This window comes from Haliotis rufescens, unplaced genomic scaffold (genome assembly GCF_023055435.1).
Source record: "Haliotis rufescens isolate VD_foot unplaced genomic scaffold, xgHalRufe1.0.p SCAF_18, whole genome shotgun sequence".
NCBI classification, from domain to species: Eukaryota; Metazoa; Mollusca; class Gastropoda; order Lepetellida; family Haliotidae; genus Haliotis; species Haliotis rufescens.
Window position 1 is genome coordinate 30,354,016 of NW_025963868.1, and position 19,617 is coordinate 30,373,632.

The window sequence follows — 19,617 nt, forward strand, 5'->3', positions numbered from 1 at the left end:
TCTCAATTGCTTGCTGTCATCTCCCTTCACAACGACAGTCCTTTGTTCCCTTCGTTTACAAGGGCACGGGTGGCCCAGTCGTTTAAGGCTCTGCGATTCGCAGTGCAAATTTGCGTCCCTTGGGCACGCCAGAAACCTATGGCTGTAGGTTTGTCAGCACCATACCCGCTCTCGTGGGTTTCACCAAAGTAGTATAGGTCTGATATCTGCATCATTTCAGGCTTTCCTCCCACATTAAGCTGACACGCCTCGATATAACTGGAATACAGTTAAAAGCGGCTTTAAATCCAACTCACTCAAGCACTCGTTAACAAGTCAATAATAACAATATTTCATCAATATCAATATGTGTTACACCACTATTATCTATAAACAAATTTGTTAGCCATTTCACATGGCTTGGGAGCTGTGTTCTCGCTAACGTCCCGCGGGGCACGGGTGGCCCAGTCGTCAAGGGCGCCGCGATTCGCAGTGCAGAGTTGCGTCCCCTGGACACGCCAGAAACCTATGATTGTGGGTTCGAATCCCGGTTCACCCTGATTATGTTTCTAGGTTTGTCAACACCATACCCGTGCTCGTGGGTTTCACCGAAGTGGTAAACGTCTTAGACCTGCATCACATCGGGCTTTCCTCCCACATTAAGCTGACACGCCGTAATATAACTGGAATATTGTTAAAAGTGGTATTAAACCCAACTCACTCACTCACTCTGGCGTCTCGCTGATTCCGTGTTTATCTGTTTGTATTTTGTTATGTCCTTTCATACCACAGCATATATACTGAACCGCAAAAGAAGCGTCACCCCTTGTAACATTGCATGAAAAGTTGACATTTAAATATCTGGGTAATTTTTGTCCAAGTTTCTAAAATTTGACATTACCTTTTTTGGAAAATGAAATGAAAAAACAAAGCAGAATACAATAAAACCGATCACCTAAACGCATCACGGCAACGGTAACCCGATTCACGTGAGTTCCGTGCAAATTGAAATGTACATGCGTTCCCCCATTTTTGGCTCTGTAAAAATCCACCCAGATCAGAGAACATTCATTCGTTATTGAATTGCTACCACATGCCAAGATTGAAAAGAAATCAGCGACACCATGCCCTTGGACGATTGCAAGCTGGACAAACCGCCCGGTAAGTAGCCAATGCATTTCAAGGCCACGTGAGGACCAGCTCCAGCAACGGTACCAGACCACCAACACCACAGATAATCGACCACGTAGTGGAAGACCAAGGGTCAGCACCCGACGACATGATCGTCAGATTGTGCGACAGCATCTTCAAGATCGCTTTGTTACTGTTGCGGAAACTGCTCGACAAACCATGGGGATACACCAGCGACACATAAGTGCGGACACCGTGCGTCGACGATTGACAAGCAGACACCCCCACTGTCACAGGCCACAACGAGGACCCATTCTGACACCACGTCATCGCCGGGACCGTCTTCAGTGGGCAACAGAGCACCAGCATTTGCGCCAACAGCAGTGGAGAAAAGTCCTCTCTTCAGACGAGAGCCGATACTTTATCTCGACAGCAGATGGCATGGAGAGTCTGGCGACGCCATGGGAAACGTTATTCGGATGCTTGAATTGTTGAGAGAGACTCGTGGGATGGTCCGAGCATCATGCTGTGGGGTGGAATTGGTCTTGCACAGAGGGTTGGCCCTGTGGTCGTCCAGACCATCGGTCCAGGAAGAGGCAATGACGTCACAGCAACTCGGTACATTGGTCAAGTCTTGCGATCACACGCCATACCTCATTTGGCATGTCGCCGAGTTTAAGCATGATAACGGCCGTGCCCACACTGCAAGAGCAACAAGAGACTTCCTCCAGCAGAATGGCTTCAGAACCATGGACAGGCCTGCCCTCAGTCCCGATTGAAATCCCATTGAGCTCCTGTGGGACGAGATTCAAAGACGGCTGAATGACGTCCGACAAAGGCCGACAACTGCCGCTGAACTGTGTCGGGCGTTCCTCAGAGTGTGGGCTTAAGTGCCTATGGCCTTCATCAACCGCCTCATCCATTTCATGTATCGACGTTGCACGGCAGTCATCAATGCACATGGCGGACACACGAGATACTGACTTCTGATGTCTTTTTCTCATAAACTAGTGTTGTGTTTCACTTTAAGAACATTTTGTCTCACATTAATATGTCTCAAAGTATGTTTATCATTCATAACTGGCTCCCACAGGTGATATCGCTTGGGAGAGATCAAGCGATATCTACACTAGATATCGCTGCAATGATATTGCATCACAATGATTTGCAGGCCATTGTGACGTCATTGGTTACCATGACGTCACAATCAAATGACATCACTAATGGCTCTGCTACTGAAGCTTTTGGCAGTTCTTTTTACACTTAAGACACTGCTTATTACTTTCTACAAACTGAAGTTGGAAGAATGATGTTGGATGATAAATTTAATCTCACCCTCGTGTCTTTTGATATCAAATATATCAACACTCGTTGATAAAAGTGGAAAAGATCCTCTGCAAGCCTCGGAGTTTTCCTACTTTTATCAACTCGTGTTGATATATTTGATATCAAAAGACACTCTGGTGAGATTCTCTATTTACAGTGTTTGGACAAATAAGGTTTCTCATATATCTATCCCTGGTGACAATTCTTTTGCGGGTCAGTATATATGTGTTAACGATCCAATCTATTAGATTGAATATCAATATGTAGACAACAATGTATTTCATCTATTGTTCCTCATTAAATAATGAATTCTCTAAATATTGTTGCGTTTCTGTTGCTGTGGATGACCAATGGATTGTCCCTTGATGTTTATGTAGAAGGTTAGCTCCTTATACAAAGGAAATGTTTGGGCCGGGACACCAAAACTGCCACCACTGTGTTGCAAAACTAACATGTTTCTCAAACGTCTTACGGTAGACATGTGGGGATATTTCCAAATATGACGCATCTGTGACAAAATTGCTGTCGAAAAAAATCCCTATTTTGACATATACCATATGTTTCCCTATTTTGTCAGGTGAAACATTTACTCAACCACAGTGAAACCTCAGTCACACAGACAATGCGACCGCGATGCAACCTCTTGGCGACCAAAATATTTGACGATCGCAATGAGGTTTCGGGGATCTCTGAAAGGTTTCAGAGCGCTCGCAAAAGCCATTCGGTCGCAACCAGTCCTTTGAACATGCACAAAAGACTGGCTGCGACCTATTTGGTTGCTCGGAGGTTTCATTGGTGGCCTAGAGGTCCCCAAGCGGTGTTATTTTAATCGCAGATTGGTTTCCAATATGCAGTGATCCGTTTCATGTGCACAAGGGTGTTGACTCTTTGCAACCCCAGTTGTGTTTGATCAGTGATGAGGCAGTGATCGACCGCCGCTTTATCGGTGACTGGTTGTCGATCGGTGGCAAAGTGTTTTCCAAGCGTGTGTCGATCATTCGCCGTTGAGTTTGCAACATGTCACAGTCTATAAAACGACCTGTCTGTGCATTTGTCATAAATACTCAGAGGGCTCACATCAGTTATTTCCATTCATCACAGGTCCGTAAAGGCAGGAAAACAAAAAGAATATGTCTTCAGCAACCCATGTTTGACATAAGAGGCGACTAACGGGATCGGGTGGTCAGGCTCACTGACTTGGTTGACGCGTGTCTCCGTATGGCTGGAATATGGCTGCATGTGGCTTTGAGCTAATCTCCCGTTCACCATGATTATGTTTCTAGGTTTGTCAGTACCGTAGCTATGCTCTTTTAGTTCCCCAAAGTGTTAAACGCCGAATATTTCCATCACTTATATCACCATCTCAAGATGACACGCCGTTATACAATTTAAATGCGTCAAAAGCAGCGTTAAACCAAACTCACTCACTCACCCAAAACAAGACGCAATTAACACCATAGTCCAGACAATCCGGTGATTGATTTTATGAATAGTGATTGACGCAATCGGGTACGATGACAAACAATCAAATAGCGTCTTGCACGTGCAAAACAAATACTGGCTTGCAGGGGTACACGTGCCTGTCTGATTACACTAAACATATTGGTCGAATCATCAAGTGAGTGAGAGGCAGTGAGAGGGGAGGTCAATTAGCGTCACTGCCGTTAGCAGTTACCAAGGGACACAACACTGCACAGCGAATCGCAGCACCTTAGACGACTGATGAAATTAAGAATGAGCTCTATCTGTATTACAATCATCCAATGATTGTCAAAGCACACTGGATGTAACTCGTTTGGGAGTGCCGGACAGATGAACAGAAGGGCCAGTCCTGGAAGCATGGATGTATTGTCTAACGATGAGCTTGGGTATATACGATGGGGATGACGATCTGTCAGGTAATTGTGACATAAAAAGACCTTTTCGAGCCGGTCACCAGGGATGGAAACAGACTCCGAGGCAGATTTTGGAAACATGAATGAATTTGTGCTATGATGTCAAGCATATGTCTATATAGATTCCAAGTTTGGATTCACTTTCTCCCCTCGGGCCCCACTCCATCTATACAATACCGAGTATCAAAGGCGGTGAAAATGACTGCCTCCGTCTCCTAATGGTAGAGCGTCCGCCCGGGGAGCGGAAGGTCCGGGGTTCGATCCCCGGCCGCATCATACCAAAAGACGATAGACGATACTTGTTGTTACCCTGTCTTGCGCTCGGCATTTAGGGGCTAAAACAAGGACTGCTCGGCTCGGAGTCAGTATACTGTGTCTGAATGGGTTATTAATGTCAAACTGCGGCATGGTATCTCAGTGAACTAGCACTATAAATCGGCATCAATCAAGACTAGTACAAGCAGCCATACAAACACTTACACACTCGTGCATGTGCGTCGCTGTATATCTGCAATAATCTTGCACGTGACGTTAAACCTCATTTCAACTCCATCTGTATGGGAAGACAACTTCTAAAATTCACCGGTAAATCAGCTATTAAGCCCCACCCACTTTGTTTATACAACACTGAGTTGTTTCGGACAAATTTATGTACTAAACTAGTACAAATCTAATCAGCCATTCTGGACTATTCAAGCAAATCAATTTTATAAAAAGTCAATTAACATCCAATGAGAAATAACTTTTGTCACTGTCCTGTAGTAACGGTCAAAAGGAAAAGCTGCGGTACATCACAGTATTAGGATAACTTCACTTCAGGAGTGGAACATTAATGAAAACAAAGGCAAAGTTTTTTATATACAAATCAAGTTTATTGAAGTTGAAACAATATTTATAAGGAATGACTGAAAAAATTCCAGATGAATAGGAAAGGCATCAAAAATATAAAATCAAAATCAAATTGTTGCTACATATGCATGCACCAATCTATATTCCGACAGAGAATGTGCATATAATGGAAGGCAAGAACCTGCATTCCTCTCATTCTACTCAGCAATTGTACATATGGTGATACCGTGGGGATCTTAAATGTGTCCAAGTTATAAACTCTTTTTGGCCCTAACTAACCCTTAAATATTAAGATCGATTTAAGTGATTTTCATTTGTTTTATATTGAACATTGTATTGTGCTATCTAGCTGATGCCATTATTTGTCACTGCCTATTTTCTTTTGCAATTTCTTGAAAACATTTCACACTTCTCTCACTTATATACCTGACAAATACTTACATGTGTTGCTGTCGAAATTCACAACATTTAGGCAACTTGTAACTTTACGTTTCATAAGACCTTCACATTTCGCGTACCCCATCGCCTTACCACTGTACTGAAATGCATGCATATGATGTAGCGTGATTGGCGATACTACAACATAGATATGGGTATATATACAATGAAAATCTACTTCATTTCTAAAAGTGTGATATTCAAACATCAAAGGCAATCACTTTCAGTACCGATTGCAAACCATCAACAAAGCGACGTGGAATGTACCGCTCGTACCACATGCGCCGTCAGTTTAAGGTTGGACGGTCCAAGTCAGTGCACCAGCCGGGTGAGTGAAAGGAAGATGAATTGAACAAGATCGCCCATTGCAAAGATCGATGCTCATGATGTCAATCACTATAATGTGTCAATCACTATAATGTTTACAGACAGCCATCAAACAGCATGGATATTGCTGAGTGCGGTGTTAAACCCAAAAAAACCATCCATCAACGACATAAAACCCTCACACCAACAGTAACGAAGTGGTACAAAGGATTAAGGGAGAAGAGCTTGCTAATATCACAAACTGTCCGACATCCATAACCTTCTCTCAGCAATGACACTGGGATTATATATATTATTACCATTTATTTCTAATAACAGTGGCATATCTCTGATAAGGTTTTGGATGTCCTGGTCAATGAAATACTGGTGTGTCACCTGTATTGTTCTGTACATTCACATCAGCTCCAGCTGTCAGTAACACATTAACACACTCTGTAGATCTCCACCCTTCTGCTGCTGCTGCTGCATGGAGTGGTGTGTCACCTATATTGTTCTGTACATTTACACTAGCTCCAGCCTTCAGTAACGCACCAACCCTCTCTGTTGACCCATGCCATGCTGCTTTATGAAGTGGTGTGTCACCTGTATTGTTCTGTACATTCACATAAGCTCCAGCCTTCAGTAACACATCAACACTCCCAGTAGATCCATACCTTGCTGCTCCTGCTGCTTTATGAAGTGGTGTGTTCCCTGTATTATTCTGTACATTCACATAAGCTCCAGCCTTCAGTAACGCATCAATACTCCCTGTAGATCCATCCCCTGCTGCTGCTGCTGCTGCTGTATGAAGTGGTGTGTCACCTGTATTGTTCTGTGCATTCACAATAGCTCCAGCCTTCAGTAACGCACCAACACACTCTGTTGATCCATACCATGCTGCTTTATGAAGTGGTGTGTCACCTGTATTGTTCTGTACATTCACAGAAGCTCCAGCCTTTAGTAACGCATCAACACTCCCTGTAGATCCATATCTCGCTGCTGCAACTGCTGCTGTATGAAGTGGTGTGTCACCTGTATTATTCTGTACATTCGTATCAGCTCCAGCCTTCAGTAACACATCAACACACTCTGCAGATCGATCCCTTGTTGCTGCTGCTGCTTTATGAAGTGGTGTGTCACCTGCATTATTCTGGACATTCACATCAGGTCCAGCCTTCAGTAACACATCAACACACTCTGTAGATCCATTCCATGCTGCTGCTCCTACTGCTACTGCTTTATGAAGTGGTGTGTCACCTGTATTATTCTTTACATTCATATTTGCTCCAGCCTTCAGTAACACATCAACACACTCTGTAGATCCAACACTTGCTGCTACTACTGCTACTGCTTTATGAAGTGGTGTGTCACCTGTATTATTCTGTACATTCACATTAGCTCCAGCCTTCAGTAACACATCAACACACTCTGTAGATCCACCCCTTGTTGCTACTACTGCTACTACTTTATGAAGTGGTGTGTCACCTGTATTATTCTGTACATTCACATCAGCTCCAGCCTTCAGTAACACATCAACACACGCTGTATATCCACACCACGCTGCTGCATAAAGTGGTGTTTCACTTGTATTGTTCTGTACATTCACATTAGCTCCAGCCTTCAGTAACACCTCAACACACTGTGTAGATCCATTTATTGCTGCCGTTGCTGCTGCTGCATAAAGTGGTGTGTACCCTGTTTTGGTCTGTACATTCACATTAGCTCCAGCCTTCAGTAACGCATCAACACACCCTATAAATCCATACCATGCCTTTCCTGCTGCTGTATGAAGTGGTGTGACACCTGTATTGTTTTGTACATTCACATAAGCTCCAGCCTTCAGTAACACATCCACACACTCTGTAGATCTATTCCTTGCTGCTGCTTTTTGAAGTGGTGTATCACCTGTTTTGTTCTGTAAATTCACATTAGCTCCAGCCTTCAGTAACACATTAACACACCCTGCAGATCCCAAGCCTTCTGCTGCTGCTGCTGCGTTATGAAGTGGTGTGTCACCTGCATTATTCTGTACATTCACATTAGCTCCAGCCTTCAGTAACAGATCAACACACTCTGTATATCCATTCCTTGCTGCTCCATGAAGTGGTGTCTCACCCCTTTTATTCATGACATTCACGTTAGCTCCGTTCTCCAACAAAAACGAGACAACATTAGTGTCACATGCACCGTGAAGAGGAGTATCCCCTGCAGATGAAATCATGTCAACTTTAGCACCCTCCTCAAACAACATCTTGATGATAGACAAATTGTTCAACAGACAAGCAGTGTGCAAAGCATCACCACCAACCTGTGCTCCTCTGTCTAAAAGAAAACGCGTCATATGCGTGTTCTGGCTCTTCAATGCACATTTAAGACCTCTCTGTTTATCTATATCACATCCTTTTTGCAGCAGCAGTCCCACCACCTCAACATGACCATTTGTTATGGCACGATATAGAGGGGTTTGCGGGTAAGGACCAAAAAATGGTACATTCTGCTCATTAACATCCACGCCCATGTTAATTGCATGTTTCACAGCTGATGTAAGGCCATATGCGCAAAGGTATTGAAGGACAGTTTGACCGTGATTGTCTCTTGCATTCAGGTTAGGCTTAAGGGCCAGAATTTGATTAACGAACACAGTGTCTTTGGTTTCTGCTGCTAACATAAGCGGTGTTTTCCATCCCCAAACATATCTAGCATCTATCTCAAGCTGATGGTGTTCACTGATATAGGTCAGTACACTGCAAGCAGCATTCATGCACACCCCAAGTAAAATGTATCTCAGTTCACGCTGGCTGAATGTTCTGTGTTCTTTCTCAATAATAAATTTGATGAGATGATGTGACTTGCTGCTAGAAATTAATTCACAAAATGTCTGTTTTGAAGAGTTATCAGCTAGTTTGAGAATATCAGAAACAGACATGTGACACTGTGTCTTCAGGCAGACCATTAGCAAGTCAATAAACTCTGGATTACAACATGCCTGGTGCGATAAGACATGCAACAAATTGCTCCTTGAAATTTCAGTTGCAAATCTTCTTGCTAGATGTTTAGCATAGTTCCATGAGATGTTTGCAACAAGATCTGTCTCACCAGGAACGTTTTCCCCTGGTCTTGTGGAGGCTTTAAGACGAAGTCGCTGATGGATGAATGACAAACTACAAAAATCGATGACAAACTTTGATTGTTTTGTACTGAGAATTAAAGCGACACAGTCATATAGAGAGGGATGGTCAAACATGTATGTGTCATCTTCCTTCTTGAGGTAAGATCCAACTAAATCATCAGCAGCTGTTATGTATTTGTATCCATGGGCATCCTGCTCTTCCAACTCTTGTCCACTAATCTTTCCATCACTTTTAATCATAGCCTTGAACAGGGAAACCTTTATCTCATCTTTAAGGAATTTATCTAGGGTCTGTTTGAGGAATGCTAGAGGCGCTTGAAAAAACTTATCTACTGGAAGCTGAGTCTGATCCTTTTCATATGTTGTGACAAACATTTTACACACGTGGGGAAAGCCGTGTGGACAGTCAGTTTGACATATCCGAGACACGGTTGACTCATCAAAGTCTATGTTTTTTGTTTTGGCATGAACATGCCATATCTTCCTTCGTTCATTAGAGTCTCTCTGTGAGGAAACTTCCACCATATACTGGGGACTAGATATGTAATCTGCCACCCTTCCCAAGTCTGCCAGTGAGGATTTCAGCACATAGTCACGGCCTATGAGGATAATGATCGTTTTGCCTTTGTTTGGTGCTGTTCTCTTTAGAATTGTTTGCTCATCCTTTGTTCTCTCTTTTTTGCTTTTAGTGGATTTATCTATAGAGTCTTTTTCAGTGGTTTTGTCTGTATCCTTCATATCCACAAAAGGTCGTAGACTTGGCCTCCACTTGGCCCATTCTGCTACATCAAATTCTAGATCACCAAATATGTCATCTAACATAATGACAGGGTTTGTGCTGGCCGTTATGACCTCATTGAACTCTTCTGGTGACACCACCTGATACACTTGTCTCCCCTGAGTGTGCTGATCTTTGAGGGCCATGTAGGCTAATGTAGACTTCCCCTCTCCTGGCCTTCCTTTAATTGTCACCCACGTTGCTCCTCTGTCCAGCTTCTCCGTCACTATCTGGAGGGCTTCTGTCTCCACCATGTCTTTAGTCATTGACTGAATCCTAGATTCCGTTCTTTCTGTGAAAGCAAGGCACATTTGATATATATATATAAAACTATATAAAAATATGTGTAAAAGTATACAGTCTGCCATATTTAAATTTGACCTCGATTAAAGGAATAAAGTTATCAATCACATACAGTTTGACTCTGAGATCCCTTATTTTGAAATGTGTCAGTGAGATAGTGAGTTAACATTTTAACAAAACTTCATCCATATCGTGACTACAATGTTTACAAATTTTCTATGAAATATAATTCTGTCAACAAGGACTGTAAAAAAATCAGTAACATATTACATTATTTCACTGAGAGGTTGGACAATACTAAATACATCCCGTGAATGTTGAATATTGTCGATATACAATCAATAGTTTGCACAAAACCTCTTGAATCGAATGTGCCACCTTCAAATTGTTTAAATTGAAACACTGCTTTTCAAAGCATTTCTATGTTTTTCGATATTGGTCTGCAAGTTATTTGTTCTGAACAGACAGACAGTTTAAGTAATGTTTGAATAGTGCCTGCTGTGCTTGTGGATCATAACAGAATGTTCATATGAACGAAGCAGCCAGAATACCAAAGTATAGAATTAAAGTGACAAAACCATTTCGATATTCATAAGAAACAGTCCACTGAATCATTCTGTCTAAATATCATAAGCACCTGTTTATGATCACTATCAAATAGTGATGATACCAGGTCCTTGCAAGTAGGTGAGGGTAAGTATCCTGCTTGGCATAAAGATACATTTTACTATTGAAAGTTGAAGTCACTCCCCTTGTCGTACAGTCTTATGGAGAGGTGTTGTTTCACTCAGCATCTTCATTCATAGATCTAAATACGAAAAACAGCCCAGGCGGTCTGACTGGTCTCCCTTATTTGTAGTTCAGGTGGCTAAATCAGTGAAAGGATCATTGACTGATATCCGATCACTAATATACCTGAAGCCTAAGATAAACGTCTGGGCCAAATTACCTTGTTTTCACTTTTCCAATCTAAACAGAAATTCTGATTCTTATATATTTGTTGATTTTATCCACCAGGTACTTAGGAGTTGCCATATATGTTGTATCAAATCTACTGGGTATGTTGTATCACTAGACACGACCTTACATTTGATCTGAGTGATTTAGACGAACAAATCCTATGGACACACTACAGTTTGTATATAGTCCTGTAGTGATGTAACATTATGTAAAATGTAACAGAGATCAAAAAATAATACTTCAGTGGCTTTACTAGGTTTATCACTTGCTTACAAAACGCAAAGTTAATTGTAGTCATGAACACTTAAACTATGTACACGAGGTGACAGTTGTAACGAATATGAAGATTATTACAGTCAGCATTTACTAGAAAACGCCTTCAGCTGATCGATCCTTGTGAGAACAAGTAGAGCAGCTAACTTACTCCTGATCTTCTGTGCAGCAGTCAGTGGCTTCTCCTCTTCCTCTGGGTTGGTCTGAGGTGTACCAATGTTCTGCGTTCCGCCAATGTTCAGATTCTTGGCGCCCTGGACTGTCACATCTCCAAACTGCTGCCGTACTTGGATAAGGTTGTACTGGGCGACTGTAACAGAAACCATATAACCTAAGCCTTCAGGGTTGTTTTCCATATTTGAACTTAGATATCTCTTATGATACTGAAAACTGACAACTGTCATAAACAGACATCGAACTGCTACGGCATATAAGTTGTTTTATCATATAATGGGTAGGTTTCTCGGCAGGATAAAGCCAACGGATAAAAACGATATCCGTTGGGGTCATGTGTGAGTAGAGATGCAAATATCAAAGGTCAGGTAGGGACAAACATGGCGTCGCCCTTGTCATTCGGCGATCGAGTCAGAATTAACCATTGGGCATCTGGATAAACTACAGGGATAACTGCACTCATTATCAAAAGATCAGTCTAATATACTGAAAATCAGTGTCTAACTGTAACGTAGCTAAGGCATCTTTTGGTAACTTTGGAGATATAAATTTCCAAACAACTTTGCGAGGGCACTAGGCCTAGCCAAGCGGGATCAGTAGCCATATCTGTGCTTGTAGGCCTCTGCAGCTTGAAACCTTTTCCACAAATTAAAATAGTTGGATTTGGCCGAACTATGTTTGGATTGTTACCTTGTTTCGTTTTGTCGCTGTGTGTACATCTGACTGTACTTCTTAACGTTATGACAGGATAGGCCGACTGTCAACAACGTCTAAACGTGGGCGTGACGTCTAATAGACTAGGGTTAGAGTAGCTTCCCTTTGACAAAGGGCAGTCACTCTAGCGGACAGACCGATGGATTGCCGCGAAAGGCAAGTAAAAACAATTGTTGTTTTGCGTATATGTTGCTTCGCCACTGTATAAGAACAGATTTCAGTTGGAACTATATTGGCTTCTGTCGCTGTCCGACTGTCACATCACTTACCCTGTGACTCAATAAATATTAATGCTCGCATTTCAGGAAAACTCGCAATGTTTCTATAATGCTTGTGAGACAGGGAAAGCAGTTTTCAAGCACAGAATTAAAGAATGACATAATATGATAAAGAGGTTATCACGCTTGTGGATGGTCAATATCCTGTATTAGGAATAAACACTATGTATTTAGCTCGCCAAGGCTCGATAAATACAATGTATATCCCTAATGCAGAATATTTACCATCCTCAAACACACTCGCGTGATAACCTCTTCTTATTTTCGTAAATGGTGACTTTCTTGTTTCGGTTGTTCTCAAAAGTGGAAAACCTGCAATTGAGCAGAGCTAGACCTTGTATAGTGGTTGTATAGGGTTAATGCCATCCCTGTAAAATAATTAAGGAAATACTGTCATAGCCTATTAGCTTAAAAAAGCAAAGTCATTTGAAAACACCATGTTATAGGTATTAGATATTTGAGCAATTAGTCATGTCCATGTTTATCTGCACTCACCTACAGAAGAATCACCAGTCACTGGTACCACGGGTAGCCCGGATGACTGTATCTCTGATACAACAGATCCTGGTATTCTGGGTAGAAGGGATGATGTGGACGCTGGTGTCATGGCTGCTGTTGTCGGGTCCTGTAGACTGGTTGTGTGAGCAACTACACAAGATGTAGTTGAGGACAATTGTGCCTGGCTTGTTGTCTGATCAACATCACCATCTGAAGCTGGTTGGAGTTGTGTCCCCTGCTGTGGTGTTGACGCTATTTCTCCCTGTGGTTGTTGACAACATCCCACAATGTGTTGTGCTAGTGTCGTGGTATCTACGAAGGAACAAGCATGTCACAGTTGGATCTCAAGCTATTTGAAACATATTTCTAAAATATAAATTATCTGGTTTTGCAGCTGTAGCTCAATATCAAACCCCCATTAAAATTACATTGTTACAAGGTGTTTTTAAGTAAAACATATTAAGACTCATTTAACAAAATCTGATTTTGCAGCTGTAGCTCCATACCAAATAAGTTTATTTTCACCACCCTAGCCGTGCTGACAAACAGTTATAGTGAGTTAAACATTGGAATAAAGGATTGTGCAAGGCTCCACAGGATTTTGTCGAAACTAATATGCACACTATTGTAATTACTTGAAAATGTTAATGCAGTAGTAAATACATTGAATACGTTGTGATACAGTGAGTGGCTGAGTATGGTTTTACATCGCTTTTAGCAATATTCCAGAAATATCAAGGTGGGAGACACCGGAAATGGGCTTCACACATTGCACCCATGTCGGGAATCGAACCTGGGTCTTCGGCGTGACGATCAAACGCTTTATCCACTTGGCTTCACGACCGCCCCTCGTTGTGATACAAAGGGTAGTAACAGGACTATCTCGCAGTTACACCTTACTATGGTGGTTCTTCAGGTGCGATTGGTGATGTGTTCTCTTTGGAAAACACATGTTAATTTCAGTAATTGAGTAGGATTTCAAAATACTAGTATCTATCTTATTAATTGAAAAATATTTTCCTGTCCACATGCTTCAATCCCTCAGGTAGCATCTAACTGTCTTTAACAGCCACTGACATGGTGGGATTTTAAAACAGCATCCTCAACAAGCAAAGTGAAATTGCTTCATACAAACCTTTCTCTACAAGTTGATATGACTCTTGTTGAACAGTCTGGAGTTTGACCGCTACAGTACCTGCTCCAAGCTGTGACAAGTCTTCTATTCCTTCCCCCTCTTCCTCATCTGTGATGTCATCAAACAGACATTCGTCAGCACTCTCTTCATCAACATCTTTATTTTCTGCACCCTCCGTAGTACAGCCTGCTCCTTCAGTTGTTCCTTGAGGGTTGTCCAAGGCAATACCTGCAAGGTCTATGTTTTCCCCGTCTGATGACGTGTCACCGTCATTGTGCTTCCCAGGGCACTCTGCTGGTGTACATCCTCCACACTCCGTGTCACTATCATCCATCTGGCCTTGATCGTTCTGACTCAGTCTTTGAACATTCTTCACTGTTTTTTTGTTTTTCATCAGTGTCTTCAATCTAAGTCGGCATCTAACTCATCATCATCCTACAAGAAAAAAGTCCTGATGTGTACAGTGTCTGCCTGGAGGACAGCCTTACATTTGGTATCATTGTATCAAGTATGAGAATTCTCTGCCACAGCACTGTAGCTCACCTGGATATTTTGTCAAATCGGTGCCAGCTTTCAGTAAAATCTCTGCAAGTAAAAACTGTAAACAATACATTTATTATAGAAATGAGTGTGACAGATACAGTTATAAAGGTTGTTATTTTTCATCAAAAGTCATGTTTCACTGTCATGAAAACAAACACCAGTACTTTCACTTGTGTGAAAATACAAAAAAACATGGCCCTGGGATGACAGAACAAGTATCATCCATAGTTACCGCCCTTGAAAGTTGTCTCCCTTGGGTTATCTGTCAACGTTAAAGCAGAACAAAAGAAAATGAGTAAACAGCCTTTCAACGTGTGGTATTGACTACGTGATGTCCTATAACTTTCATATTACAAAACAATATCACCATTATGTCTGTAATGTTCTTGTTTGACTATCATACCACAAACTTGTGACGAAGTTGGTCACAGACCTTCTGCCATGATTGTCACTTTGTGGTGTACATGTATTGGTGCACTTTTCCTCTGGTGCGCCACAAAAACAGCTTTTACATTATGGTTTTCAAACTTCACTTAATGAGTACATGGTATTTGACGAAAAGCATGAAATAGTATCTGTATCGCCAAAACAAACCTGAAGATAAATTTTTAAGTACCAAATTTCATTACTGTTTTAGTAAATAATAATAATGTAGCCATAAATACCCATGGCTGGCTTAAAACAATGTTTATGGCAAAAGGTGAGACTTCCGGTGGTATACCCCTTCAAAAATATATATAATGATATATATATATATATATATATAATTTTTGGCGGAAGTCTTTACAATGGACGGATGACTGATGGTCCCTATAAAACAATTCAGGCTAAAGGTTTAACGATTCCTAACTGTACATTTGTACACTAAACATGTCCTTGTTGGTATGATGAGTAATGAGTTAGATAGATGTAAACATTGTTTTATAATAAACGATATGTTTGTCTCACATGTATAAGTATATGTGTACATATGTAATGCATTAATGATAGTGAAACTATTTTCGAAAACAGTCCTTACTGTAAATTATTGTCCTTAACACGTTTCACTGTTATCATGGAGACAGGCGTGAATGTTGGTCTGGTTTCTATGTTGCGAGGTGTGAGGACTTTGTACAGCGTGAATAATTGACGTGTTAGAGCAATGGAGTAAACATACAGTACGCTTAGCATAAGGGAGGTAACTCTCCTAGTACGATTCATGATTATATAAATACCACACACTCACAACGTTATGGTTTTCAATTTTAACAATGTGTAGATGGCAGACATTTACAGGTACATTTTGAGGCCCACCTACCACCAACAAAAGTACCAAATTTCATTATCTTTTAGTGAAGCGTGAGAACCATGACAAATCCATGTAAAACATTATAAAAACAAGTGCAAAAGTGAGCGTGGCTCACTAATACCCCGGACCCGCCCAGTGTGTCAGTAGTTTCATATTAAATACCTAGGATGGGTTAGGGTTTGATAAATTCATAGAAAAATGGAAAATTAATAAAAACATTTTTTTTTTTCTTTTGACTGCACCGCTCCGTTTGACAAAGTTTATACGTACTATGTTTGAGATGAATCCACTGAATAGTTTCGGAAAAATCGCGCGGTCAAAATTTTCGGACGGACGAACGGACGGACGAACGGACGGACAGACGGACGGACGGATGGACAGGACCTTTGTATATCTATATACTCCCGGGGGTAAAATAAATCTACAAGCAGCGATCTTTGTGAGTAAAAAGAAATGTATCCCTTGTTTATGTTATATGCTGGATTTCCCAATTCTGTAACAACGGGACGAACAGACACAGTTGTACTTCCTGACGCTACCGGGCTAGTTTCGTTATCTCACTCACCAACATCGCGTCTATATCAGTATACACACTGAACTATTCCTTCTCAAATTCAACCGGACAATAAATAGTTACACAGTGATGATAACAGACAAGCATAAATCCGCCGACCCTTACTTACTGTGTTGTATCATGGGGATATGCGTGAATGAGATCCGCACCCTGTCAAGACACGTTGCAACTGGAAAAACACACTGCTAAATATTTATAGAATACTAAACGAGCTCCCGTGTAGTACCAATTTTATGAAACGAGTGAATAGTTCTGGTATCTGACAAGCGAAAGCGAGTCAGATACCAGAACTATTCACGAGTTTCATAAAATTGGTACTACACGGGAGCGAGTTTAGTATTTTATTTATTACTCGTCATTTGTACCTAGTAAAAATCAGCTGATTGACTCCGTACGTCGCATCCGGAGTTCAAATCAGGTCATGCGTATGAATACAAAGTCATGTAAATAGTCATCGTCAAGTGCATCTATAATATCAAAATTTTAGCAATTCCAATGGAGAAAACACCCGAACGCTCTTTTTTTCCACAATAAATCTACTTTAATGAACTTCCTGCGAAACTTCGAAACTGCGGTAATGTTTCGAAAACAATAACAAAACAAGTTTATTCGTTCGTTGACAAGGCCAAGGTCACAACGTCACATGACCGCAGGCAGAGGGATTCCCCCGATGACAGTCTGTTTTCAAACTTTCTATCACTGGCGATTCATGTCTGATGACATGTCACTGCTATGGTTTAGAAAATTTACATTTATCACAGAATTGGTGATTGTACCGGCAAAGATAGAGCTGAGTGTGCGAGACTGGCTAGCTGTCACATTGAAAGTTTGGGATGGAGCAGAGACGGTCGACGGTTGGCAAGTCGGAACACAGAGCAGGGATTGTGAAGTGCAAGAATCACTAGGCCTGTCAATCAATGTACTGATGTGTTTGTGCTGCTCTTCAGAAATTTGTGAATAGTTATTGACACTCTGCACATTTCTATGGCCACTGATTTGCATTATCTGAGTAGGTGGAACATTTTTCTCAGAAAGAGTTTGGACCAGATACTTTCGGGCGGAATGATTCGTCAACCGTTTGGTAGATTCAAGTTTTGCATTCGCTGCCATGCGTTTCATTATGGACCCAAGCTTGTTGATGCCAACAGGTTGTCGCTTAAACCAAGGATGTGTCGGAGCGGGAGCAGTTTTAGAATTTGTTGCCAAGTAGAAAGGCGCGTCATGGCCACTGAAACCAGTTGGTCTGAGGTTAGCATAGCGCTTATACGCAAGGACGGGGCAGCGATTGTCACCTGTCGCCCAAGCTTTCGGCGTGACAGTCCGAACATCCCGGATGTTTACACCAGTGCGTGTTTTGGTTTGCCGCTCAGCAAACTGCAGGTACTCCATTCCATTTCCATCTTGATTCAACATCACGTCTCCCCAGTGCATATTTCTATGGGGAGTAACGCTACGTAGTCCAAAATGTGTCGTGTTGTGCCACCAAAGTGTATTCAAAATGGACTCGGGAGTTTCGAGACCTAATTCCCCGGATTTCCATAATGTGTCAATGTCGTTCTGACTTAATGACTGCGCACGCATAGGTAAGTTTCCGAGACCTTCTTGTTTTAGAATTTTTTGTTTGGTTTTCAGTACCTCCCTGACGTGTGTAAACTCTAAATCGTGCATAATTGATTTCCCGTAAAATTTTGTTTTGAGGTGCCTGTCTATACTGGCAATCATCCCCCTCAAACTTGTGGGCTCATAATCGGACCCGTCTCCCTTTTTGACGTTCATAAAGAATTTGCATAAAAGTTTACAAAGTTCATGGGCAGGAATGGCTTCTAGTTGTCTGAAGTCATTCTGCTCGTGCATGAATCTAGTGATGATTTTCATGTCATACGCGGTCTTCCTGGAAGTGTTGACATTCTGATTTGTTGCAATGAAATTCGCAATTTCGGAATCGTCACAGTAGGTTGGCGGAACAGGTATTTCATCCCCCTTTAGAGGCACAGGCACAATATCAAAAAAGTCATCTTTGAATAGATCATTAAGATCGAACAAACTGTTGTCATTATCAACAAAGGTGGGTGGGGGTAACATGGCCGAAACTGTCTCCGGAATTCGTTGCGTTCGATAGCGAGGTACCTGTTTCATGGAACCATCATCCAGTTTAACGTTGAACATGCTGTATGTCCCTAAAGGTTGAACAACCGATAGCACCCGTCCCTTCAGCTGACCATCAATTTTGACACAATCGTTTACTTTTATAGCTTCGGTTGCCATTGTGATAGGATTATTCACTTGGCGATAGATTCATCGTCTGCTATATGTACTTTAATTTTCATGTCGTTTATTATTTCTAAGTTATGAATATTTTCTCATCCATATATTTAGAACATATTATTTTTTCGATTTCATGATAATTCATCTGAAGAAAAAGTATTTGTAGTCACGCCCTGGTGAGAATCGGTACATTTTGACAGTAGCCATTTTGTTTGGTCATGTGATGTATCATGTGGCCGGCCAAAAATAGTTCCGCGTGCACGTGATGTTATTAAACAATGTGTAATACCGCTGTATGTTTATTAAACGGGTGATCTCTTCACGGATGAGTAATAAAGCTGTATATCCCAGCTCCTCACAGCGATGCCTCGTTCCCGGCGCTACCTTGTATTCAAATAGCGAAAGGAAGCTCCTGCACAGCGCTAGCGTAGACTGTTTCCCGCATCCTTCGCTTGGTGTCGCTGCTCTCCCATCCAGGATAGACTGGCACCTAACCTGGTTACAGGCTCCTTATGCGCATCGTCAAGGTTAAATTGTGATATGAGAGACGGGGCCCAGCTTTGACTGGTACCCTGTCCTTTGCCTCATTGAGGCGGCACAAGTAATGCGACAAAGAGCGCAAGCGCACTAGGGGATACAAACCCGTCTAGGAGAAGGCCTACTGTCACCAGCTGGTTAGACTGGGTACCGCGTTGGGTCGCTGCTCTCGGTTCTCGGTTGGGCGAGTCATGTCAACTTTCCAAAAGTAGCATATTTGCAGTAAAAGTTGTGACTATTGGT

General features: G+C 41.8%; 1 protein-coding gene across 1 annotated transcript in view; it reads right to left on the bottom strand.

Moving 5' to 3' along the window:
- Positions 1-5,402: 5,402 nt before the first annotated feature.
- Positions 5,403-19,617, bottom strand: part of LOC124115514 — a 142,106-nt gene continuing 127,891 nt past the window's right edge. Inside the window, exons 3-5 of the mRNA XM_048398001.1 lie at positions 11,520-11,678; positions 7,479-10,124; positions 5,403-7,274 (exon numbers count right to left, since the gene is read on the bottom strand). Coding sequence (XP_048253958.1) covers positions 6,298-7,274; positions 7,479-10,124; positions 11,520-11,678 — 3,782 coding nt within the window. The 3' untranslated portion in view covers positions 5,403-6,297. The remainder of the gene's footprint in view (positions 7,275-7,478; positions 10,125-11,519; positions 11,679-19,617) is intronic.